Raw genomic sequence first — 25,859 nt, 5'->3', positions numbered from 1 at the left:
AATCTATGCATAAATAAAATAGAGACTTGAAAGCAGAAGGAGAATTATTTAGGAAGAGAAGCAGGACCAGTAGGATGGGTGGGGGAGGGATAAGAGAGTGTGATGAGGTAACAAAGATCAACGTACATGACATATATGCAGGAGAATGTCATAATGAAACCAAATATTTTATACAATTAATATGTGTTACTGCAAAAAAATTTGTACTAAGAACATGAAAAACTGATACAGAGCTTAATTAATAAAAGATATATCAGAATCTTTCTTTCGTGCCCAAAGTAAAATGATTCATTAATGTGGAAAAATTATTTAATCCCTTTTGATGACCATAGTGTAAAACAATAACAGAAAGAAAAATTACAGAAGCTGAGGTTAAAGGGCATGAAGCAACAGCTTTAGCGAATGTTATTATATACCACCTGTTGCTTCAACTCTGCAGGATTGAAGTGCTTACTCCTCCAGCACGTGAAAGTGTTGATGGCCACTGGGTTTATACTTAGCACAGCCAGACCACTCTTGCCTGCGAAGAATTGGCTTATCCAGAGGTAAGATGCTTTATCAAGAGACAGGATACAGCCAATGACTAATCACTATGGAATTATAAAAATTTAGTCCTATTTTTCTAATTTGGGACAACTCTGTGCAACCAACCCTGACTTGAAACTTGCTTTCGGAATCAACTAATCTATTTGCTCTAAGTATCACTCTATGTCTGCAAGTTTCTACTTCCTTTGATTTCTTATAGGTACTGAACCCAAACACATTACCTAGTAAAAATTTCATGGATATATCCACTTCTCAGTTCTATTTCTGAAAAAGTCAACCTGCAACATCATCTATATATTGCTAACCGTATCTGGTCCTGTTGTATTTTACATGTTACATTTAATTATTACATAATAATAGGCCAGGTAAAATCATCATGCCCATTTTGCAAACAAGATTACTGAAGTGCAAAGTACAAAGTACAAAATAACTTATTTAATGTCCTATAGCTGATAATCAGGGAGACCATGATTTTTGTGTCAGGTACACAATCTTTTTTTTTTAAGATTTATTTATTTTATGTATATGAGTGCACTGTAGCTGTCTTCAGACACACCAGAAGAGGGCATCAGATCTCATTATAGATTGTTGTGAGCCACCATGTGGTTGCTGGGATTTGAACTCAGGACCTCTGGAAGAGCAGTCAGTGCTCTTAACCACTGAGCCATCTCTCCAGCCCTAGACCACACAGTCTTAATAATTATGTATTAATTCCTTTAATATCTTCTACAATAAAGATTGTTTTCTCAGGTATTATGTAAAAAAAAAACAGGCTGCCTGGCTCTAACTATTTTAGTTAAAATTTCCTTGAAAATTATACCGCTTAATTAAAGCATTAGGGAAGAAATGCTATCCTGAAATTAGAGAATCTGTTTTCCTTGGTCCCTTTGCTTTTCATTACAAGAGTCCATATAATTCTGTCAAAACTACTCCAATCCTTCCACCCCTCAGATCAAAATTTTTCAATAGCTTTTCATCTCACAATAAATACTAAATCCTTATATGGTCAGCTAATTTGTTTGTATTCAAAGCTTGTGTAGCTTCTCAATCAGGCTATATCATTCCTTGGAAGAAGTATACTTTCCTTCCATTAACAGCAAGCTTCATTATTTGACTTGGATGTTGCCAATGGAATATAGTACACCTGAGCAGAAAATTTTAAAAAGCACCGTATTATTCTAGTATGGCTATTGTGCCTTTTACTAAAAGAATAGCTTTTCTGTATGTAGGCTGCTCCTTTGGTTTGTTTACCTGAATGAAGACAATATAAACAGAACGATGGGGAACCCACGCAGATCATGTAAAATGGGTTCAAAAAGTGTGTTGGTGTATACCACTGAGAATTGAAGATTTGTTTTATTTATCTATCCATGTCTTCATTTATTTAAATATTTACTTTTAATTATGTGTAAGTGCATGTGCATGCATGCACATGTGTTTGTGGGTAGGCCATGTGAGTGCAGGTACCTGTGGAATCCAGAAGAGAGTGTAGGATCCCTGAAGCCGGAGTACCAGGCGGCTGTGAGTTGTTTGGGGTATATTCTGGGAAACTGGACTGAGGTCCTCTAGAAGAGTAGCAAGTGCTCTTAACTTCTGATCCATTTCTCTAGCCCTCTTTTAAATATTAGTTATTATTGAGAACATCATACATATATACAATGAACCATATCATATCATACCACCACACCCCAGTTTTCCTTCCAACTTCCTTCGAGTCCTCCCCAACAAGGTCCCTTCCCAATTTTGTGTCCTCTTTTTTTATTTTTTTTTAAATAACCTACTAAGTCCAATTTGTTCTGCCATTATATGTGTGGGTAGGGGGCCATCTACTGGAGCATGAAAAAATCTACCAGTGGCCGTGTATGTAAAAAAGATTTATTCTCCCTCCCATAGCAGCTATACATTGCCAATAGTGAGCTCCTCAGTAAAGGTGGAGCCTGGCGAGCATGCCCCCCATCTATGTGAGAATTTTGGTTAGACTGATCTCGTGCAGGTCTTGTGAGGGGAACCACAGCTAGTTTGAATTCATGAATCCAATCGCCATGCCAAGTGCAGAACTTTGCATTCCATAGCACTCTACTTTAAATGCTTTCCATGCTCTATTCCTCTTTTGATGTTCCCTGAACCTTGGTCATAAGGGTGAGAAACACGTACCATTTAGGATTAAGCACTCAGTTTGGGGATGCATATTAAAACTGCAGTATAACTCAGAGAAAGCTGAACTTCCTGAAGGTCTTCCTGAAGTATTTAAGACAAGGCCCTGTCCATCCCAGGGTGGCCTTGAACTCTATGTAGCTCATAACTTTGAACTTCTGGTCCCCTGTCCCTCTATTTCCCAAATGCAGGACTACAGGGGCAAGCCACCATACCTGGTTTATATAGTGCTTGGGACAGCACTTGGGGCCATGTGCAAACACTGAGCTGCATCCCCAGCCTGCTGACTCACATATCTTTTTATTAATGTGCATGTGTATATCTTTGTGTGAGTGTCTCCTGGGGCCAGAAGGTATTGGATCTCCTGGTGCTTGAGTTACAGGCAATTGTGAGGTGCCCAAAATGGATGTCAGGATCCAAATGTGGGTTCTCTGGGAGGTGTAAGTACAATTAACCCCTGAAATATCACTGCAGCCCCATGACCAACCATCTTTTTTTTTTTTTTGCTTCTTTTTTTTTTTTTTTCGGAGCTGGGGATCGAACCCAGGGCCTTGCGCTTCCTAGGCAAGCGCTCTACCACTGAGCTAAATCCCCAACCCCCATCTTTTTTTTAATCTTTATTAATTTGAGTATTTCTTATTTACATTTCGATTATTATTCCCCTTCCCAGTTTCCGGGCCAACGTCCCCCTAACCCCTCCCCCTCCCCTTCTATATGGGCTTCCTCTCCCCATCCTCCCCCAATTACCACCCTCCCCCCAACAATCATGTTCACTGGGGGTTCAGTCTTGGGAGAACCAAGGGCTTCCCCTTCCACTGGTGCTCTTACTAGGCTATTCATTCCTACCTATGAGGTTGGAGCACAGGGTCAGTCCATGTATAGTCTTTGGGAAGAGGCTTAGTCCCTGGAAGCTCTGGTTGGTTGGCATTGTTGTTCATATGAGGTCTCGAGCCCCTTCAAGCTCTTCCAGACCTTTCTCTGATTCCTTGAACGGGATGACCAACCATCTTAAGGAGATAGCTCTTACCTTGAAATCACTTGACTTCAATCCATACCAGTACTCACTGAAGACTAAAATCCAGATTTGAGTTCATTTACCTCATGTTGTATCAAGATCCCAGTCTTGTCCCCCCACCCCCACCCCCATCCATCATGGTCACCACAGACTATTTAGATTCAGGAATTTGATTGATGTATCTCCTCTTAACTCCCATAGAACTTGCTACATAGGGTACTATATAGCACTTAGTGTATCATAATAAAACTGCTGGTCCTTTAGTTCTAGAAAAGGTGCTATGTCTTGTATATGTCTAGCATACTATAACCAGAATATACCTCTGTGCCCATTATATGAGAGGAATTATATATATATATATATATAATAAATTAGTGAATTAGTACTATTTGATTTATTTATTACACTTTTATTTTCAATACATTTTAGCACAGCAAAGCAAATACAGGTAAACATTAGTGTTCTTTACACAATAGCAGACAAGAGGGAAGCCAGCCACAACTTAGTGCTTTGTCAGTTGTTACATATTTGTTTAACATCTGAAGTTAGATCACTTTACTGATGAATTTTTTCAAGCTTTCAAGGAAAAGTCTATATCTATAGCTATATGCTATATATTCTCTTTCAGACAATGCAACAAGATGGAGAGAGTCCTAAAACACGTTGTAACACTATCAAAACTCTTACAGCACAAAGTACAACAGGGACAGCAAGTGGTCAATCACATTCACGTTACTGGACAGTATTATTAAAACAATGGAAACTTTTCAAGGTACCAAACAAGAACTAAATATGAAAAATACGTAACTGGAACTGGAACACAAATATCAAATACAATACACAACCCCCCCCCAACACGCCCACTCCCAATACACGAGAACCAGGGCTCTAGGCCTGGACATACAAGGCCTCACTGACACGTTAATCTATCGCAAGTTACGAACAACCAGTGGTCGGCGCCCAGCTTCAGCTCTATTGGCCTCATCTTCCAACGCCTCCCTGTACTGGTCTGGCCAGTCCTGTGGCTCCTTTCTGTGGATTCGGGCCACATATCGCAGGGCTTTCATCTTGGAGGTTTCCAGGCGGGCTCTAGGGCCCCATACAAAATCATACTGCACCGGATCACTGTCAGGAACCCGCAAACTGTCTATGTAGCGCTGACTCAAATACCTACAGGTAATCACATGCTTTCTCCCATTTTGAACCCCCAAGCCCCTCAGAAAGGCCCAGACTGCAGACTCCCTAGCATGGTTGCCCATTATGAAGATGAAACTCAGAACCTGCATTAAGAAATTGTTGCCGGGCCTGTTTGGACTGTCCATAATCTCTTCCATATCTTCCATTTCTCTTCGGTTGTACAGGGTGTAGGAGTGGTTCCTGGGATCAAGGACCACTAGCTCTGTCCCATACACGTGGTTTAGGGTGCGAGCAGCCCGATTCAGGAGGTCAGGGAACACTTTGCTACACTCTCGACCAATGTAATACAGGATTCCCTTCTTTGGTATAGGCAGCTTAGTTGAATCCATCAGCAGAAATAACTGAACCAATTTCCTTGACTTGCTCTCTAACCTTGACTCAGGCCAAGAATGAGGAGAATATTTTGAGGGACAGCCAGGAGCATCTGAATCGGAAGCCAGTAGTTCTGGAGAAACTTCTTGAAAAAGGGGCCTCCTAAAGTGAGGAACAGCTCGCCAGTTATTAGGAACATCTCGCTCAGCCTCTTCCTCCAGAGCTTCATTGTACTGTGCTGGCCAGTCCATGGGGTCTTTGTTATAGATCCTAGCCATGAACTTCAGAATTTTCATCTTGGTGGTTTCTACGTGGGATCGTGGGCCCCAGTAAAACTCATACTCGACTGGTACACAGTCAGTTATCGGCCTGTAGTCCAAGTAACGCTGCCACACAAACTCTACAGACAGAAGTCTCTTCGGGTTCCCAAAAACAGAAAGCCTTCTTTCACGCTGCACTCCGAATCTCCAGAGCATCTCCCAAATATCGGCTTCTCTGGCTTGGTTGCCATTTAGGAAAATCTGTCCCAGAATCATCATCAAGAGGCCCATCTTTGGCCCATTTGGGATGTCTTCTAACCCTTCAAAGGGCACTGGTCCCAGTTTGTTGAGCAGGATGTAGGTGTGCTCCTCAGGGTCTAGCTCCTTCAGTTCAAACCTAAAGATGCACTCCAGGTGGGCCGCTGCTCGTCTGAGGATCTCTGGGAACTGGTTGCGATATTCTTGGACAATGAATTCTCTCATTTCAGATTCCTTGATAGGGTACTTGGTCTGATCCTTCAGTAGCAGAAACTGCAACAATTCTGCTACATTTTGCTCCATGGGATCCTGAGGCTTCAGGGTAAGAGCAACGTGGGCGGTGCCCAGGCCCATAATGGTAATGGAGTTGGAATTCTCACTGTCTCTCAGGACCTGGAAATCCAGGAAGCCTTCTGCACGCTTTGGGCGTACAGACGGATCATCAGCCTTTTGCAGAGCAAGGGATGTGCACTTGCATAAGTTCATGCCCACAGAAGCACCACAGCTCAATGCTTCCTCAGGGTTTTCATCTTCAATGGACGACCCAGAAGCGCTAGGGCCCTCTGCAGCTAGGGGCATCTGCGAGATGCTCGACTCCTCCTCCAGGTCATGCAGCCCCGAGGTGCTCGGGCCCTCCCCGCAGGGAAGCAGCTCACAGGTGTCGGATCCCTCCGCGCAGGGCGCCAGCGAGCTGCAGAAGCCCTCAGCAGAAATGGATGACAGGGACGTGCTCAGGCACTCGGCTGAGGGGCTGGGGCTCTCACAGGCAGCTGATCGCACTGGGGTGCGCCGTCCTTTTCTGGAGGTGGACCGCACCTTGACGCTACATCCCTCCAAGATAATGGGCGGCACCCAGGTGCTCTGGACCTCACCGGAGGGGGGCGGCATGGAGGTGCTGAGTCCCTCAGCGGAGGGGGGCGGCACGGAGATGTCGGATTCCTCCGAAGCCGAGAACAGCACAGAGATGCTCAGGCCCTCACTGGAGGTGGGCGGCAGGTTGATGCCCAGTCCATTAGAGGCAGTGGGCGGCACCGAAGTGCTTGGAGCCTTACTAGCGGGGGAGGGCTCGTTGATACCCGCTCCCTCCGAGATGGTGGGCGACACGGAGATGCTCAAGCCCTCACCAGAGGGCAGCGGCTCGGAAATGCCAGATTCCTCGGAGAAGGTGGGCGGCACCGAGGTTCCCGAACCCTCACCCAGGGTGGGCTGCACGTTAGGGCCCTCATGAGATTGGGGCTGCTCGGAGATGCTCGCCCCTTCTGAGATAGTGAGATGCTCAGAGGCCTTTGAGCCCTTAGGAGCAGTGGGCAGCACTGGGGTACTCGCGCCCTCCGAGGCGGTGATTGACGCAGCAGCGTTCAGCCCCGCGGAGACTGCAGGAGGCCGGCGGGTGCCCCGACCCTTCCTGGAGGTGGGCAGCTGGGAGGTGTTCCGCCCCTCGGAGGTGATGAGCTGCCCAGGGGCGCTTGAGCCCTCTGAGGCGGTGGGCGGCACAGAGGTGCTTGAGCCCCCCCGGGGGGTGGGCAGCACGGAGGTGCCAGGGCCCTCAGTGGCGCCGAGGCCCTGAAGGATCTGAGGATCGCTGCGATCCCGGGGGACGGCTGGCCCTGGCACGGCAGCAGGGCGACCCTTCCCGCTGTTTTTGCGCCCATTGGCCCTTCCACCGCGGCGGCGGCGCGAATTCTGGCTTACCAGCGACATGGTCCTGTCGACCAGTGTGTTGAAGCTGACACTGACAGGCCCGCGATCTCACAGACAAGGGCGCGAGGTTTGTAGGTGCCTCTGCACGGAACCGCTGCTACAGCAGGAGTGATGCTGCCGCCAGCCCCGAGCAAGTCACAGGAGCAGAAATTAGAGGTGGTGGGAAAGAACGAAGGTTCTAGCCAGCAGTGAACGCAGACTAGTCTCAGGATACTCGCCTCTCACACCCCGCCTTCTGCCGCAGTCCGCGCAGGCGCAGTTGGGCTCTGCGACAAGGCGACCCCGCCCCGCCCAGCCCCTCCCGTGGGTTTGCGAAAGTGGACCTGGTGATTCTGCACCAAAACTGCGCAATGGCAGGAGGGAGGCTTGGGTGGGTGAGACAAGGAGCTTGGAGAAGATGGCTAAATGGAGGTAATACTAGCTATTTCTCAAGAGTCAGGGTACCTATTAAAAGGTTTCTACCCAAGTGTCAGGTACTTAATAGATTTTCAAAATTGGCAGTTAGTATCCTTAGGATTTGCATATTCCTCCAAACTGTTTATGGGGGAAAATGTGCATGGTGCATGGAATGGTGCAGCTTTCGTCCCTTCCCTTGTCTCCTGTCGTTTTCTCTATTGAAACCTCTAATGCCTCTCAAATTACTGCCAGCTATAAGAGCCTGCCCCTTCTCCAAAAGACCAAAGGGCTGGGGCTTAGCTTTACATAAGAAACCTGTAGCTAGCTAGACATTTTCACTGTGCACAGTCCCAACTCTTACCAATATAGGAAAATGTAATCTCTTTTGTGGGGTCCTGCAATAGTGCTATTCCAACCACACCCAAAATTAATTATCCTAGGACAGTTAGCCCCATGGCGTCTATTAGGAAAACTCGCTGTAAACTGCAATTAGCGTGGTTTACGGAAGCAAGTCTTTGGGAAGGTTTCTATTAGTTACCGAGGAGCTACTGGAATATGAGCCACAGTTAAAGTGCAGGAAACTGTCCAGAATAAGACAGATAATGGATAAAGGGAAACATTTGGTTTCCTTATAGACCCTCGTGGTAACCTATGCTGCCAGTATTCTGTATGTTACTGTGAAGTTAATCTTGTATAGTTTTGTGCAATACCAACTGGACAGCATATGATGCCATATTCCAACAACATTTTGTTACCCACCTTGCATTCAGCACATGGGTTCACAAAATTGATTATGGGCCTAGCACACCATTACATAAATATGTGTGTCTGATTAACCTCTGAATCTTGGTTAATGTCTATGGTTAGGAGAGCAGGATCATCTTCATAAGTGAGACTTGTGGGAGAGTTTTCCAAGAGAGATGGATTCTGCTACAAACTACTAAGATCAAGCTGGCCAGAAACAAGCCTAGAATGCAGTTAAAATGCCATGTTTTGTTCTGCCTCAGCTGAAGGCACACATCGATTGGGGAACTGAGTGAGTGCTCCTTGTTGTCCTTATTAGTGTGTGTTAGAGCTCATGTTTCCTAATGACTGTCAAGCACACACCAAAAAAAAAAAAAAAAAAAAAAAAAAAAAAAAAAAAAAAAAAAGGAGTTCTTCTATGGGTCTGCACTAGAATTCCTAGAGATCACAATTTAAATAAAGTTGTTAATTTAATAGCCATACACAAAATTATACCATGTACTATAGAATAGTCATATAGGGAACACTCAGAGGTGGTCACATTATTTGAAAAATAAACACTGTCATACATTTGGCCTATTTCTGTTCCTTCTTATCATGACATAGCTATATTTCAGTGAAGGACCACCTGCTCTATCATAACCACTCACAGGGACACTTTTCCAGAGGGTTCATTTGTACAGTTTTAACAGCCTTTAGGATTCCTCCCTAGAGGCACAGGAGCACTGGAACCCCACCACATTTCTTCCCAGGTCAGCTTGAGCACTGCTATTTTCGTGGTTGTACGTGAGGTAGGTGTCTATTGAGAAACAGCAAACACAACTTGGCAAGGGCTGGACCATATATGAAAGTAGAATTATAATCCACAACTGTTAGAAACCTTTTCAGAAAAGTGACACTTGGATCTACAATAAACCTTCCTGGACACTCACCTGCTGCAAACTAGACCTTGCATGATGTCACTTTGCTAACATTAGCAATGATCTAGGGAGCTAAAAGTAAACTTCTGTAACAATCAGCCCCAAAGGACCAGGACTTGATTAATAATTAACGACTTCCATAATTTTGTGTATTCTTCTAACTTAGGTCCAAAAATAAACAGTCAAATGTACAACTCTGAGAAATCACGCAGGATGGCCCATTTCTAGTTAGCTGGCCTGCAGCTTCCCCAAGTTAAATGCCAATCTGTACACACCAGAATGTACAGATACCCAGTCTGTTCACGTCAACCTGTACATACCATACTTTCCCATTATAACATTTTCTCACTCCTTTTTCTGCCATTGAGTCTCTGCTGAAACAAAAGTAACAGCGGTTGTCTCCTTGCCACAATAAGCCCTGAATAAAAACTCTTTGCACACTGTGTGATCTTTTATTACTTGCACTATCTCTCATTTTAGGATGGCTCAAAAACACTTATATTGGAACTGGGATGTGGCTCAGTGGTAGAATACTTGCCTAGTGTAAGTGAAGCCCTGAGTTTGATCCTCCCCCTCCCTCAAACACACCCAGAAAAGCAACATTGATTAGAAATGCCCTTCAAGTACCTGCCAAAGTTTTATTGCTAATAATGTTTAGTAGGCCTTGCAAATAGCTATAAGTTGAGCGTTTGGATTGAAAATCTCCTATCCTAACATCAGAGAGCTGTTAAGAGTTCTCCATGGAATCTAATATGGTTCTGAGTAAGAGCCATCTTGGTGGTAACATTTAAGAGCTTTGATTATTTAATATGGCAGCCCGCTTTTCAATGGCTGTTAGTCAGTTCCGATTGAGTGTTATATTGAGTTGGTACTGTGAGAAGTTAGGCTTTGGAAGAACATTTAAGTTGAGTATGCACTGCATTTTCTTACCTATTCATATTGCCAGTCATGGTGGAAATACATAATTAAGTGCCTCTAGCCACTTAAACATTGTGTATAATCATAATCATCTCATAAATGTTATATTTTTATTTTGATAATTCTTCAGGTTTTGTTAGTATTGGATTTGGATTATGGTTCTGTGAGACAGGGTTTTACTATAATAGGCCAAACTTACCAGGAATTTGTGATCCTTCTGCCTCAGTCTCCAGAGTCCTAAGCTTACACATATGTGCCTCCATGCTTGGTTTGGGTTACAACATTTTTAAGATTTTAAGTCTGTGGCAAGGAGACAACCGCTGTTACTTTTGTTTCAGCAGAGACTCGATGGCAGAAAAAGGAGTGAGAAAATTTTGTAATGGGAAAGTATGGTATGTACAGGTTGACGTGAACAAACTGGTATCTGTACATTCTGGTGTGTACAGATTGGCACTTAACTTGGGGAAGCTGCAGGCCAGCTAACTAGAAATGGGCCATCCTGCGTGATTTCTCAAAGTTGTACATTTGACTGTTTATTTTTGGACCTAAGTTAGAAGAATACACAAAATTATGGAAGTTGTTACACCAATCAAGAGTATCTCAGTTATGATGCCGGTTACATAGTCTGCATGCACATTTCTTAAATAGTATTTAAAATGTATTGAGTCTTTATTTATTTGATGGCAGTAGTTAATAATAGTTTAATCTAATTTGAAATAAGTTAGATCACAGAACTTAGATGTACTTATGAACAAAAGAGTTACCGTAGAATCCAGCCTAGCCTGAATGCTATGAATAGAAAAGAAAAAAAGAAAGGAACTCTAGCCTTAGTAATGATGACTGTGGTTATTTTTATTAAGACTGTCCAACCCAAATGCCTAACAGTGTGATCTTCTTTCTCCTTAATACATTCCACCATTGTATGTCCCCTGCTTGCTTGTAGGGAGCGGCACATATAGATAAAAAGATGGCGCTGACATCCGGTGGTCGTTTGTGGTAAACAACCTTACAGCGCATGTGTTGGCATACCTCTGGCATCTACAAGGCCGGGGTGATATTCATGCTAATGAGGTATTTCATGCTCCATCAATCCCTAGAGGACAAATATACAGCCATAGCCTGTTTTGTATATAAGGCTAGTGCCTTTGTTGCTCGGGGTCCCCGTATCAACAATGAGGTGCTCCTACAATAAAGGCTGTTGAGAAGAATCCGACAGTGTTGGGTCTTCCTTGCTGGCCGAGGTGGGCGTGACACTTGCTGACACTTGTCAATAGTACACTGCCAGAGCAGTCTGTCTGCCAATGGATATGTAGGTAACACTGAGCATGGTACAATTTTCTGAAACAAGGAATGGATACAATAACAGAGTAGGAGTCAGAAGTCACAGAGAGCCAGTGCTGGGGGGGTTTGGTTGTTTCTTGGATGACATCTTGTCCAAGGAGATAGCAAGAAAGGAAGAAGTGAAATAGATGCCATAAATTCATCCCAAAACAACTTTTTAAAAAAGCACGTGGAAAGGTTTATTTTTATATAGTGTAATTGTTTATATAATATGAAGTATTAAACAATAAGACGATTAATTTCAAAGAAGCCAATTGCTTAATGAGAGAGAAATAACTAGAAAACATTTAAAACTGTGTACTGTAAATTAATACTGTGTGCTATATGACAAAAGCAAGGAAAGCAACATCACTTCGCATGGCCAGGCCAGGGTGCACAGAATAGGACATGGCTCAATCAAATGACTTTGAAGGTTCTAAAGCAGCACACAGCACTTACAAATGATTCCACACCAAGAACGACACAGAAATCTAAAAATAAGAGCACACTCTCAGAAATCGTAAGTCGATCCATGCATATTTAGGGAAGACTAGATGGTGGTGGCGTATTGCAAAGCCAGAGAGCAGGATGGAACCTCATCCGTGAAAGGGATTTTATGCTAAGAAGAAATTGAATTTTATTCTGAAGTACTCACTTGTTTCTTTACACGTCGGAAAATGCCATGCTTTTCAAATATAGCTATACATAACTTTGGCCAACCTAGCTCCCAGAAAGCAACATCATGTTCAGGTTGAGGGTCCACTACATTCGCTTGCAGAACCTTGGATATTGTATGTACTTCAGACAGGAAATACCAGTTCATTGAATTCTGCCTGAAGCATTGCTGAAACTATGTATAAAAATGTTAAATTAACGCAGTGTGCAGAGACAAATCGCAAATTCAGTTCCTATTCTAAAAATATCAAAGTAGTCGTAATGTCAATGAGCAGAGCTCAGCTATATATGCAAAACTTATACAAAAAACAATGACTACAATTAAAAATAATAATTACATGTAAAGATGCTGATTTTTTATTTTACCTTTTCTATATATGCATTTACATACAGAGACATAAGCAAAAAAAATCAAATAACCTTTAGAAGCAATCTATAAAAATGGGTGGACATATCTTGTACTAGTTTTAAAATAATGTTCTTTTAAAGCAGAATATAGTGCAAAAAGAGTACGTAACAAGTAACATTTCTCTATTATTTACTGTAAAACATCATATTTACATGTTATGAAGATAATGAAAATGTCCTTACGGACTAGATTATATCAATCATCCGCATTGATGTTTACAGTGATTTTCTTTTCTTGGTAAAAGAACTATCACTATGGCAAGATTTGGTGACTTGAACTGGAAAATTAGAATTTGAACAGAAAGGTGCTATCCTAGGGCATGAGGAAAAGTGACAATAGAGGATTATGTTGACAGTCAATTCAGGATTAAATCATTTAGAGTATTGAAAATTCAAGGTACACAGCCTGCTGATTCTTCATGAAGAACTTTTCCTTCCCCCTCCCTCCTTCCCTCCCTTCTTCCCTTTCTCCCTGTACCATCTCCCTTTTTCCGTTTTGTTTTCTCTTCAGTTTGTCCACATTTGCAAGAGTGCCAGAGTGATTCAATCTAACTTCCAGATCCCGAAGTGAGATTAATGTTTAAACTGAGAGCCAAGGACATGAAGGTAATTCAAGATAAGGTGTGGTCCTGCCCACTCTAACCCATCCTTGTCTCATTCTATGAGGTGATCTGACAAGTTTTTGCAACTGTGAAACATCTTTCCAAGACACGAGTGTCCCCAGCATAGATTCCCAGGGGAATTCCCATTGTTTGAACACATCCAGTCAGTGCCAGGTAGTCATAACTTCCTAGCTTTTGGTTAACTTAGGGTTGGCACACAGTCCCTTAATTCTCAATATTTCAGCTTCATATATTCTGTATTGCAAAAATAATTAGTGAATTCTAATTTCAGAATGACTGAAAGAAAAGAAACATTTTGAGACAGGGTTTCTCTGTGTAGGCCTGGCTGTCCTAGAACCTGCTCTATAGACCAGGCTGGTCTTGAACTCAGACATTCACCTGCCTCTGCCTCCCAAGTGCTAGGATTAAAGGCATGCACCACCACCGCTTGGCTAAGAAATTTCTATATGATAAAAATTCAATTACTTTTTAAAAAATTTATTTATTTTATGAATATGAGTTCTGTAGCTGTCTTCAGACACACACCAGAAGAGGGCATCAGACCCCATTACAGATGGTCGTGAGCCACCATGTGGGTGCTGGGAGTTGAACTCAGGACCTCTGGAAGAGCCACCTCTCCAGCCCAAAAATTTAATTACTTTTAATGTACAGTATCTTCATAAGCTTAAAACACACACACAAAAGGGGTGTGTGTGTGTGTGTGTGTGTGTGTGTGTGTGTGTGTGTGTGTGTGTGTGCGCGCGCGCATGCGCGTGTGCGTGCATCTTGTCAGAATCATAACTTTTGTTTTGGAATCATAAATATCATTTTGGAAAAAGAAAACTTAAGCTGGACATGGTGTTGCACACTCTTAAATCCCAGAACTTGAGAGGCAGAGGCAGGCAGATCTCTGAGTTTGAGGCCAGCCTAGTCAATAGATCAAGTTCTAGGACAGTCAAGGTTACACAGAGAAACCGTGTCTTTTTAAACACCTGCATCCCCCAAGAAAGAACCAAAACAATTAAATAATTCCTTATGATACTGTGCTATACTCATAGATCAGAGAGGCTTCATCCAGCAACTGATAGGAGGAGATGCAGAGACCCACAGCCGAGCATTAGGCATAGCCCAGGGAATCCTGTAGAAGGGTAGGGAGAAGGATTGTAGGAGTCAGAGGGGGTCAAGGACACCACAACAATATGGCCCACGAATCAACTAAGCAGGGCTCATAGGGGCTCACAGAGACAGAACCGACGATCATGGAGTCTGTATGGTTATAACCTAAGCCCTCTGCATATATGCTATGCTTGTATAGTTTGTGTAGTAGGATTCCTAACTATGGAAGTTGGACTATCTCTGACTCTTTGGCCTCCTCCAGCCTTAATATGAGGGCTTGTGCCCAGTCTTTTTTTTTTTTTTTTTTTTGGAGCTGGGGACCGAACCCAGGCAGGGCCTTGTGCTTGCTAGGCAAGTGCTCTACCACTGAGCTAAATCCCCAACCCCGCTTGTGCCCAGTCTTATTGTAACTTGTTATACCATATTCGATTGATAATCCCTAGGAAGCCTGTTCTTAAAAAGGCCACATTCTTTAATTCTCAGCCTTAGCAAGTGCTGTGCCATATGCAGCACTGTTACTAGTCAGGAAGGTTTACTGTTTTTTAATATAGAAATTCATTTATTTTTATTTTATGTGCTTGAGTGTTTTGCCTCGAATGTATGTTTGTGGACTGCCTATGTGCCTTGTCCCTGAGGAGGTCAGAAGAGGGCACTGGATCCTGTAACTGGAATTAAGGACAGTGGAAAACTGCCATGTTGGTGCTTGGGATCTTCCTCTGGAGAAAACAGCCAGTAAGCACTCTTGACTGTTGAGCCATCTCTCCAGCTCCAGTTAACTGGTTTCTACCTGGCAGTGACTATCAGTAATAATACGTTGTCAAAAGAGGCCACCCCCTAGCTGAGACAGTCCATTCAAACAACTAGAAAGGGAGTAACTTCATTGACAACCAGGACACAGGTATCTCCAAATGAAACTAGGCCAGTTTTATAGCTAAGCAGACAGTAGTCACCTTTATTATCCTTTCCCCAAGCACATGACTTCCTAAAAGGATTCATTTACATTATGAATACTTCCTGAGATTAGGGATGATTGGATATCTCTGTCCAATAGATGTAGGCAGTGTTGTCTATTTTGGAACCCAACCTACTAATAAAATGTGGTATAGAGCGGTTGTCTGCTAGGAAGGCTTACTTCTGCTACCGCTAGTTCCTTAAGTACTGAAGTGAGGGTCGGCTAGCGTCAATTAGAGGCAGGCACAAAGTTAAGACTTTCTGAAATAGAAACCCGCTATCATACTCTAACTCAAAAAAGCATTGGAGCTTGCCTACTGCTTTAACAGGTGTCATCTAAGGGAACTCCTCTTTGTCCCTCAGAGCCTTCTGTCACCTCCCCTTTCTTCTCCAGGCTCACAAGTAAACAGAACCTTCCCTGTGAATGGTTGGTTTGGCTTCAAAGTGGGATAGCACATTGTTTGCAGTACCCGTGATTTGAACCAAACAGGGTATTGTTTATCAGAACTAACAGGCAACATTTGACTCTGAGTCCACTTCTCGTTAGTTTTTATTAAATCGAGAGCAGGCACAACTCATTGAATTGTTTTCATGTTAGCCATCAACGCTAGTATAGAAGACTTCTGTTCGGCAGACTTCATGAGAAAAAAAAGGGATGGGCTGAATTCAGCCTCCTTTAGACTTTCCACATGATCATGCTACACAACACACCCAACCTAGCCAACTGAGGAAACTGACTTTAGCTATTTATATTAGCTGTTTGAACAGTCTCTTATGAGGCCTTATATGAGGTAGCAGGCCTCCAGACTTTAACATCACAGCAGCTAAACCCTCAGAAGTAGAAAGTGGTTAGCAGGAGCCAGGCAGTAAAGGGGTCTGGAGAAAGGATGGACAAGGGTGACTCACGATCGCAGCTAGATAAAAGGAATTAGCTCAAGGGATCTAGTATACAACATGATAACCATTGTTGATAACGATATATTGCAATCTTGAAAAATTAGGAGAGGGAGATGGAGAGGAAGATAGCTCACCGTGAATACCAATTGTTCCTTTTCAGCTCCAGTTATGAAAAATGGCTCCTAACTAGATGCTTCCTTTTTGCTGGGTTCCATATTTAAGTACTTATGAAAAAACTGAGCAAGTTCTAGTACTGCAGGCATTAACAATCATGCCTGATATTTAAAAAAATGTTTTAAAATAGCTGGTCACACGCACACACACACACACACACACACACACACACACAGAGAGACAGAGACAGAGAAAGAGACACAGACACAGAGAGAAAGCACAAAAATTATCTTCATCACTATCATGATGATATCCTGCTGAGTTTTCCCACAGAGGACAGCAGTTTTCTTCACACAACCCCTCCCCTCTGGTTTTCCACACCAAGCCTAAGTTCCTACCTTAGCTCCACACAGTGTCCTGGTTTGAAAAGCAGTCTATAACAAAGCCCAGCATGCAACTAGTGGTTTGGACTATCTGTGCAGATAGACGGTCATCTCTGTGGAGTCCTCAGAGGAACAGGATAAAATTTGTTATCTTTGGTCAACTTCAGGTTTGACAGAAGCAATGAAGGATTCACTGGAAAAAGGGTGAGATCGATGCCGTCTGGAGCAGCAAACTGAAGTGCAACCAGTCAGCTCTTTACAAAGGTACCCACTCCAGTTAAACTGAGGAAACTGGCCTCAGCTTTATTTTGTGACATTTGGCACTACATCCACAGGGATGAGGATTTCTGCTCCTCTCAGAGAGCCTCAAAGAGTCAGTACAATTGCAGAGAGATCCTCTCATCATGGTCCATTATGGGGTCAGCAGGCAAGCCACTCCTGATTGAGAGGCAGGCATTCTCTACCCTATTCAGGCCCACGGCCTACCTAGTATGAAACGTAGGCAGGCTTACTGACTCCCCTCTTTAGATTGTCACCTCAAAGCAATTCCAATTGTGTGAGTGTTTGCAAAACATGGTGCTACTACTTGCCAGTTTCATGAGACCGGAGTACACAACAGCACAGAATATACATATCTAACTGATGCATACACATCCCAAAATGTAAGTCCCAATCATGTACCATTTCCACTAAATCTTTTTCCTTTGGATCAGATGAACTCCTTATCATAACCCAATTTTCTCCTTTTATCTTTCCTACTTGCTAGTTTCGGTAATGTAATTGTGTTTTTCCCTAAAAGATAACCACGAGGTGGCAGTAGCACACAATAAATTTCCTGTTACCAACAGAGGTCTTCATGCTGACAGTGGGAAATTACGGGGCTAAAGGGGGTGTGGGCTGTCTTAACATGGAGTCATGAAAGATAACAGAAGGGAACCGACCGAAAAGAAAGGGAATGCGGGATCTTCACGGGGAGAAGAGAATCAGGGTAAGATGAAAGACACATTTATATGTGTAGGTGATGTTGAGAAGCATGAGGGAATGTCTGGAGGCCAGTAGTAGCCTGGGGTCTTCTAGCCCAGGGCTTTTCTTACTTAGGATTAGAAAATGTTCAGTACAGTTTCACAGTGGATATACAATGCCTAGTGCCTGAATAGCTACAAGTCTCTATGTGCTACACCTGTAATAACTGGATATATACATATCTGTGTTTGGAATTATCAGGCTTTTTAAAACTTACCCCACAACCAACACGTTTTTGACCTAATGGATTCTAACCTCTTCTGAATAAGTAAATAACATTCAACCAATATACAGAAACCAGATCTTTAATTCAGTTACAAAGTGAGAAGCATTAAGAGGCGGAAGGGGAAATGGGGATAGAATGTTCTAAGGTCTTCACGCTATTTGGGAAGAAGTGAAAGGAGCCATTTAAATTAGGAAGTCAATAACACACAATAATAAGTATAAAGATGAGGCTGTGTTTCTGTTATATGTATAATATAGTAATATTCAAATGTCTTTCAAAATTAGACGCTTAAAACAACTATCATATAAGCATGAGTGGGCAAGAGTAACTGGGCATGGGACAAATTCTTTTGGACACGGTCCGGCTGCAATTACTCCACAGCATGTGGTGTCTGAGGGAATTACTCAATCTACAAAGGAGTACAAAGGATGAGCTAGCAAGGGTCACATGTATGGCAATGTTCATACATTAAGTGATGACTCTTCAGCCTTATTACGGGGTACTCTGGGCATCAGTAGGTTGTTCTCTCAGGATCGTCAATGTCTTATATAATGACCAACTTCTCCTAGAACAAAACTGAAACTTCTAGATTTAAGACTGGACTGCCTGGTTGGGCCTTAGTGGCAAAGGATGTGTGTGCCCAGTCCTGCTAGGGCTGAATGTCCCAGGGTGGGGTGGTCCACAAGGGGGTAGACTTCCCCTTCTCAAGGGTGTAATTGAGGAAGGGGTCTGTAAGGGTGGGACTGGAAAGGGGGTTTTAATAGGGTTATAAAGTGAATCAAAATAGATTATTGAAGAAAAAAAAAGACTAAGCCTGGAGTCTCCACATTTTTTGCTATGCTTTTTTCCCCCTAAAGCAAGTAACAAAGACAGCATAGATTAAAGATGTAAAGGAGACTGGCCGCCTCCTCCTCCTTCCCCTTCTCTTCCTCTTCTTCCTCCTCCTCTTCCTCCTCCCTCTTCTTCTTCCTCTTCCTCCTCCTCCCTCTTCCTCCTCCTCTTCCTTTTATAGTACTGTATATTGAACCTAGGATCTCCATATGCATATCCCTGGCCCTGTGGGAATGTTTTCCTGAGAAATGTTGTTTTAAATTTGCCTGTACAATCAAACTTTCCCTCAACTCATAGCCAAGTTAATAATATACTTTGAGATCATTTATAACTATGTACACATTCTGCTTATATACTACGTATTCAACCTGTTCAGAATTAACTGACCTCTAAGAACAACACTATAATCACTCTTACTATGCTTTCAACACCCTGGTGTACCATGTTCCCTATTTTTCCTTTGTGAGCTATTCATATCCCTGACTCAGAACAATGATTATGTGCACAGCATATCCTAAGACCATTCAATTGAAAACAAACCCTCACAAAACATCAAGAAAAATGCTGAAATCAACAGATTGGCATAGATTGATAATGCATATCTGGCTTTTTGTGCTATCAATAGGACCCCAAACTAATTTCCTCCCTTGCGAAACTCCAATTCATAGTTTCATATTCATGCGCTGTTCATAAACAGAGAGGACAGCCTTTGTCTAAGAGTCCAGATCAGTGGAGAGAGATCAGAACTCTCCTGAACAAATCCTGACCACTTGGTTAACCTATAACAAGGGTCAGTGTTTTGGCTTTTGCATTGTGCTAGAACCCTCTTTTATTTTTAAATTTTGAAACAATCTTGCTAAGTTAACAAGGCCAATCTAGAACTTACTTTGTGGCCCAGGTAGGCCTTTTGTGATCATCTTGTCTTAGTCTCCTGGGCAGCGGGAATTACTGCCTGTGCCAGCTCAAACTTGAAGAATGGAGACACGTGTGCATAAATAGGAGAAGAAACAGGTAAAGGCCATCTCTAGTAGCTGAAATAAAAGCTGGTGCAAAGATATATAAGGACTAATAGGAAAATACTCAATTAAAAGGAATCTTTTAGAAAGGAGAATGCAAGAAAGTGAGACGAATAGGAAGCAAGTAGTAAATTGGAATTTTACAACATAAAATCTAATAATTATATTAAATGCAATTATGCTACAGACTACAATAAGACAGAGCAATAGCATGAAATTACAAAAATAAAAATGTCACCTACAGGAATTATTATCTTAAATACAAGGTTATAGAAATCTTAAAGGGAGAGAAAAATGTATCATTCAAACACTAATAAAATTAAGCTTTTGTGGTAACAATAACATTAGGCAACATGAGCTTCTTTAAATAAACATGAGCGATACACAAAGACATATTATCATAAAATTGTCATTGTATTATGAAGAAAGCAATTCTAATTCTGTTTATATTAGCAGCATAATAGTACATTATATTAAGCAAAAGTTGACACAATGCAGGGTCGCAGAATAACAATTCTCTCAAATATATCCACGTCCTAGTTACCAGGACCTCCAGACATGTGATGTTCCATGGAAAATAAAGAAATTAATATGGTGGATACAAATAATATGATGGTTATAAGTAAATTAATATAGTGGATGAAGTTAAGGTTGCTAATCGCCTGGTCATAGAACAAAAAATATATCTCAAAGGACCCAAGATAATGTCAAAAATAGAAGAGGGAGGTAGAAGAGACAGCATGGCGTTGAAGAATCGTCTATAGTAGGCTGCTTCTGATTCTTTCTGTGAGTTGTTGCACTTTCAGTTTTCTGAGGACAGTTCATGGTGATTTCCTAAGTGGCTCGATCATGTTCCCACTAGCAGTATATAAGTGTTTCTCTTGTGTTCTCACCAACATTAATCATGTTAAACAAGAAAAGCTATATGAACATATGCGTATGTTTAGAAAAAAATGAAATCTACTGAGATTAAAAAAAAAAACTAATTATTGACTCAGAAAGGAATGGAGAAATGGTGAGTGACTAATCCTAATGAGAACAGGATTTACTTTGGATGTGATAAAATGAGATTTTGAATATTTCTAACACTGTACTGAACATTATATTAGATGTGCCAGCCAATGAAAGAAGGGAGAAATTACCTAAGACTAAAGGCTAGAAACAACTGATTTATTATTTGAGAATGAATGATTGGAGGATGCTATAAATCAACACAAGGCAAAGTTGGGCAGAGTACTAGAGCAGAAAGGCTACGCAGAGAGAACTCCAAGTACAGGGACCTACTCTGTGGCTGAGGGTGGCCTGAAATTCATGGCAATCCAACTGCATAAACCTCCCGAATGCTAGGATTCTAGGATACAGCAACACACGGGTTCTAGGTTTCAATCATCAACTTAGTACTGATTAGTACACCCATGTTGATTCTATTGGAAAAATAGAAAACAGAAAAACAAAATCCCTGAAACCAATATAGGTCCAGGAATGACCAACCATCCAGAGTAGGCAATTTTGTTGGAAACTGTGTTAAGAAATCTAGAGAGGTTTTTTTTTTCCCTCTCAGAAGCGGGAAAACATTTTTTTTCCCAAAATAATTGTTACTCTACCTTCATCTGAAGAAGCTTAAAAGTAAGCCCAAAGAGATCAAACTATTTTAAAATAAGTTAACTTAATATGAAAGCAAACCTCAACATTATTTAGAGGAATACCATTTTTCAAACACCATGTAAGTCCCTAGATGGAAATGAGTCCTTGCCCAAGTAGAAAGTAAATGTCAAAGTGGCATTGTCAACTGGCTGGGCTCTGAATGAGCACACACTGATCTCCTAAGTAAAGGTCGCGGGCCGACAGCAGAGTTTAGACACCGGCTCCATCTAAACACTCGGTGAACAATAACTTATGTTGACACAGAGGCACCTCCAAGGAAAGCAGGCTAGAAATATGACAACCTGAAGATAATGACAGAAACAATAACACAGAAAGTAAACAAAAAAACCAATTATAATAAAATTTGTGCAAAGGGAAGCCAGATCCTGCCAGAAAGACTACAAAAATGGCTTCTTGACCAAAACAGTGGTGCAGTGAAGAGCGATAAAACAGCAGTAATGCCCAGTTCTCGTCTTATAGTATTGAATGGCACAAGGTTTTGAATGTAAAAGTATGGCATCGTGGTGCTCGCCTTTAATTCCAGCACTCAGGAGGCAGAAGCAGGATTGGAGGCCAGCCTGGTCTACAGAGCAAGTTCCAGGACAGCAGGGCTGTTACGAAGAGAAACCCTGTCTCAAAAAACAAACGAAAGAAAAAGTACGGCAAATAAAGACAAGTCATAATCTCTTCAGCGGGCACTGTCTGAACCAAAGTAAAAGGTAAGGTGAATTCTAGCATTTAAATTATGTGCCCATGTGCAAATAAGTCTACCCAAACCTGATAAACATGTGGATTTTAATACAGCTGATTAATGCTAATTACATCAATAATTCACATTTTAACATCTAATTTTTATTTTATTATTTTTATTTTCTTGGTTGTATATCTGCTTTAGTCAAACCTCCTAGCACAAACTGCTTGGAAATTCAATGGCTGCCTGGGCTATATGTGTGCTCAAGGCAAGCCTTGGCAACTTAGTGAGACTCAGTCTCGCAGGAAGAAGAAGGTTGGGAATTAGCATAGTGGTTTGCTAGTGGTATTAGTAGAACTGGAGCCCAACAAGGGTTTGTTTGTTCTTTCCGAGCTTGAAAACAAGTTTTATCGGAGAAAAGATCTAACTGTTAAATCTGCAAATTCCTTTCACAGTAACAGTTCTTAGAAACCTACTAGCTTCACAGACACCCCAAACTCCACACCACAGAAAAAGCCTTTGCACTGCTTTGGGAGGCACTGCAACTAATTTCAAAGAGTCTCGGAAACAAGCTTCCCCGCCTCAGAAACCAGGAGGGGTTCAAACATCTTTAAATAAGTTATCTGCTTGGGCCCGGTTATTCTCAGAAAATACAGAGAGGTAACAAGTGTTAGCTGGCAGGCACGAGACTCAGCGACAGTTTTACAGAGTTTGTGGGATCTCAGAGTTGGCACTTCTTCATTTACTGCACTCACAAAATAAGGGCAGTAGCGCAAAGTGCAGGGGAATGCTGGGGGGCAGGGAATCTGCTACAGTCCCTCCCAGCCTCTTTTACCTTGATGAAAGTCCAACTTATGGTTCTTAGTCTTATTATTCCCCGCCAAAGAAAACTCCTATGAGTTTCTGTATTTGAAGAAAGTGATAAATTATGTTCAAAAAAGTTTATTTTATTATTATTTTATTTATTTACATCCCAAATGTTGCCTTCCATCCTGGTCCCCCATCCCAGAGTTCTCTTCTCTTTAGTCTCTGAGAGGGTGCCCTCCCCCAGGCATCCACCTTCTCTGGGGCATCAAATCTCTACAGGATTAGGCTCGTCCCTCCTACTAAGGCTAGACAAAGCAGGCCTCTGCTACACATGTGCAACAGGGGGGTGTGGGTGGGGCGTGTGGAGTGTGTGTCTTGGACCAGCTCATGTATGATCTTTGGTAGGTGGCTCAGTCTCTGGGAGCTCCCTGGGTCCAGGTTAGAAGATACTGGTGGGGAGGAGTAGAAGGCAGGAAATAATCAAACTCAGAGCTGAAATCAACCAAGTAGAAACAAAAAGGACCATAGAAAGAATCAACAGAACCAAAAGTTGGTTCTTTGAGAAAATCAACAAGATAGATAAACCCTTATCCAGACTAACGAGAGGACACAGAGAGTGCGTCCAAATTAACAAAATCAGAAATGAAAAGGGAGACATAACAACAGATTCAGAGGAAATTCAAAAAATCATCAGATCTTACTACAAAAACCTATATTCAACAAAACTTGAAAATCTTCAGGAAATGGACAATTTCCTAGACAGATACCAGGTACCGAAGTTAAATCAGGAACAGATAAACCAGTTAAACAACCCCATAACTCCTAAGGAAATAGAAGCAGTCATTAAAGGTCTCCCAACCAAAAAGAGCCCAGGTCCAGACGGGTTTAGTGCAGAATTCTATCAAACCTTCATAGAAGACCTCATACCAATATTATCCAAACTATTCCACAAAATTGAAACAGATGGATCACTACCGAATACCTTCTATGAAGCCACAATTACTCTGATACCTAAACCACACAAAGACACAACAAAGAAAGAGAACTTCAGACCAATTTCCCTTATGAATATCGACGCAAAAATACTCAACAAAATTCTGGCAAACCGAATCCAAGAGCACATCAAAACAATCATCCACCATGATCAAGTAGGCTTCATCCCAGGCATGCAGGGATGGTTTAATATACGGAAAACCATCAACGTGATCCATTATATAAACAAACTGAAAGAACAAAACCACATGATCATTTCATTAGATGCTGAGAAAGCATTTGACAAAATTCAACACCCCTTCATGATAAAAGTCCTGGAAAGAATAGGAATTCAAGGCCCATACCTGAACATGGTAAAAGCCATATACAGCAAACCAGTTGCTAACATTAAACTAAATGGAGAGAAACTTGAAGCAATCCCACTAAAATCAGGGACTAGACAAGGCTGCCCACTCTCTCCCTACTTATTCAATATAGTTCTTGAAGTTCTAGCCAGAGCAATCAGACAACAAAAGGATGTCAAGGGGATACAGATCGGAAAAGAAGAGGTCAAAATATCACTATTTGCAGATGATATGATAGTATATTTAAGTGATCCCAAAAGTTCCACCAGAGAACTACTAAAGCTGATAAACAACTTCAGCAAAGTGGCTAGGTATAAAATTAACTCAAATAAATCAGTTGCCTCCCTCTATACAAAAGAGAAACAAGCCGAGAAAGAAATTAGGGAAACGACACCCTTCATAATAGACCCAAATAATATAAAGTACCTCGGTGTGACTTTAACAAAGCAAGTAAAAGATCTGTACAATAAGAACTTCAAGACACTGAAGAAGGAAATTGAAGAAGACCTCAGAAGATGGAAAGATCTCCCATGCTCATGGATTGGCAGGATTAATATAGTAAAAATGGCCATTTTACCAAAAGCAATCTACAGATTCAATGCAGTCCCCATCAAAATACCAATCCAATTCTTCAAAGAGTTAGACAGAACAATTTGCAAATTCATCTGGAATAACAAAAAAACCCAGGATAGCTAAAGCTATACTCAATAATGAAAGGACTTCAGGGGGAATCACTATCCCTGAACTCAAGCAGTATTACAGAGCAATAGTGATAAAAACTGCATGGTATTGGTACAGAGACAGACAGATAGACCAATGGAATAGAATTGAAGACCCAGAAATGAACCCACACACATATGGTCACTTGATTTTTGACAAAAGAGCCAAAACCATCCAATGGAAAAAAGATAGCATTTTCAGCAAATGGTGCTGGTTCAACTGGAGGTCAACATGTAGAAGAATGCAGATCGATCCATGCTTATCACCCTGTACAAAGCTTAAGTCCAAGTGGATCAAGGACCTCCACATCAAAGCAGACACACTCAAACTAATAGAAGAAAAACTAGGGAAGCATCTGGAACACATGGGCACTGGAAAAAATTTCCTGAACAAAACACCAATGGCTTACGCTCTAAGATCAAGAATTGACAAATGGGATCTCATAAAACTGCAAAGCTTCTGTAAGGCAAAGGACACTGTGGTTAGGACAAAACGGCAACCAACAGACTGGGAAAAGATCTTTACCAATCCTACAACAGATAGAGGCCTTATATCCAAAATATACAAAGAACTCAAGAAGTCAGACCACAGGGAAACAAATAACCCTATTAAAAAATGGGGCTCAGAGCTAAACAAAGAATTCACAGCTGAGGAATGCCGAATGGCTGAGAAACACC

General features: G+C 41.9%; 2 protein-coding genes across 3 annotated transcripts in view; both read right to left on the bottom strand.

Annotated features, from left to right (window-relative positions):
* Pbdc1 (polysaccharide biosynthesis domain containing 1) overlaps positions 1-25,859 on the bottom strand; it is a 56,242-nt gene that overhangs the window by 13,440 nt on the left and 16,943 nt on the right. Inside the window, exon 6 of one of the 2 annotated variants that reach the window (XM_063280150.1) lies at positions 11,917-12,591. The exons of the other annotated variant lie outside the window; for it this stretch is intronic. Within the exon in view, the coding sequence (XP_063136220.1) occupies positions 12,542-12,591 (50 nt within the window). The 3' untranslated portion in view covers positions 11,917-12,541. Of the gene's footprint in view, positions 1-11,916; positions 12,592-25,859 lie in introns of those variants that run through there. 2 annotated transcript variants of the gene reach the window in all.
* Positions 4,120-7,667, bottom strand: Magee1 (MAGE family member E1). Its single transcript, NM_001079891.1, has one exon. The coding sequence runs from the start codon at positions 7,441-7,443 to the stop codon at positions 4,642-4,644; it is 2,802 nt and encodes a 933-aa protein (NP_001073360.1). The 5' UTR covers positions 7,444-7,667; the 3' UTR covers positions 4,120-4,641.

Source organism: Rattus norvegicus, chromosome X (assembly GCF_036323735.1).
Source record: "Rattus norvegicus strain BN/NHsdMcwi chromosome X, GRCr8, whole genome shotgun sequence".
NCBI classification, from domain to species: domain Eukaryota; kingdom Metazoa; phylum Chordata; class Mammalia; order Rodentia; family Muridae; genus Rattus; species Rattus norvegicus.
This window is presented reverse-complemented; position numbering and strand designations above follow the sequence as displayed.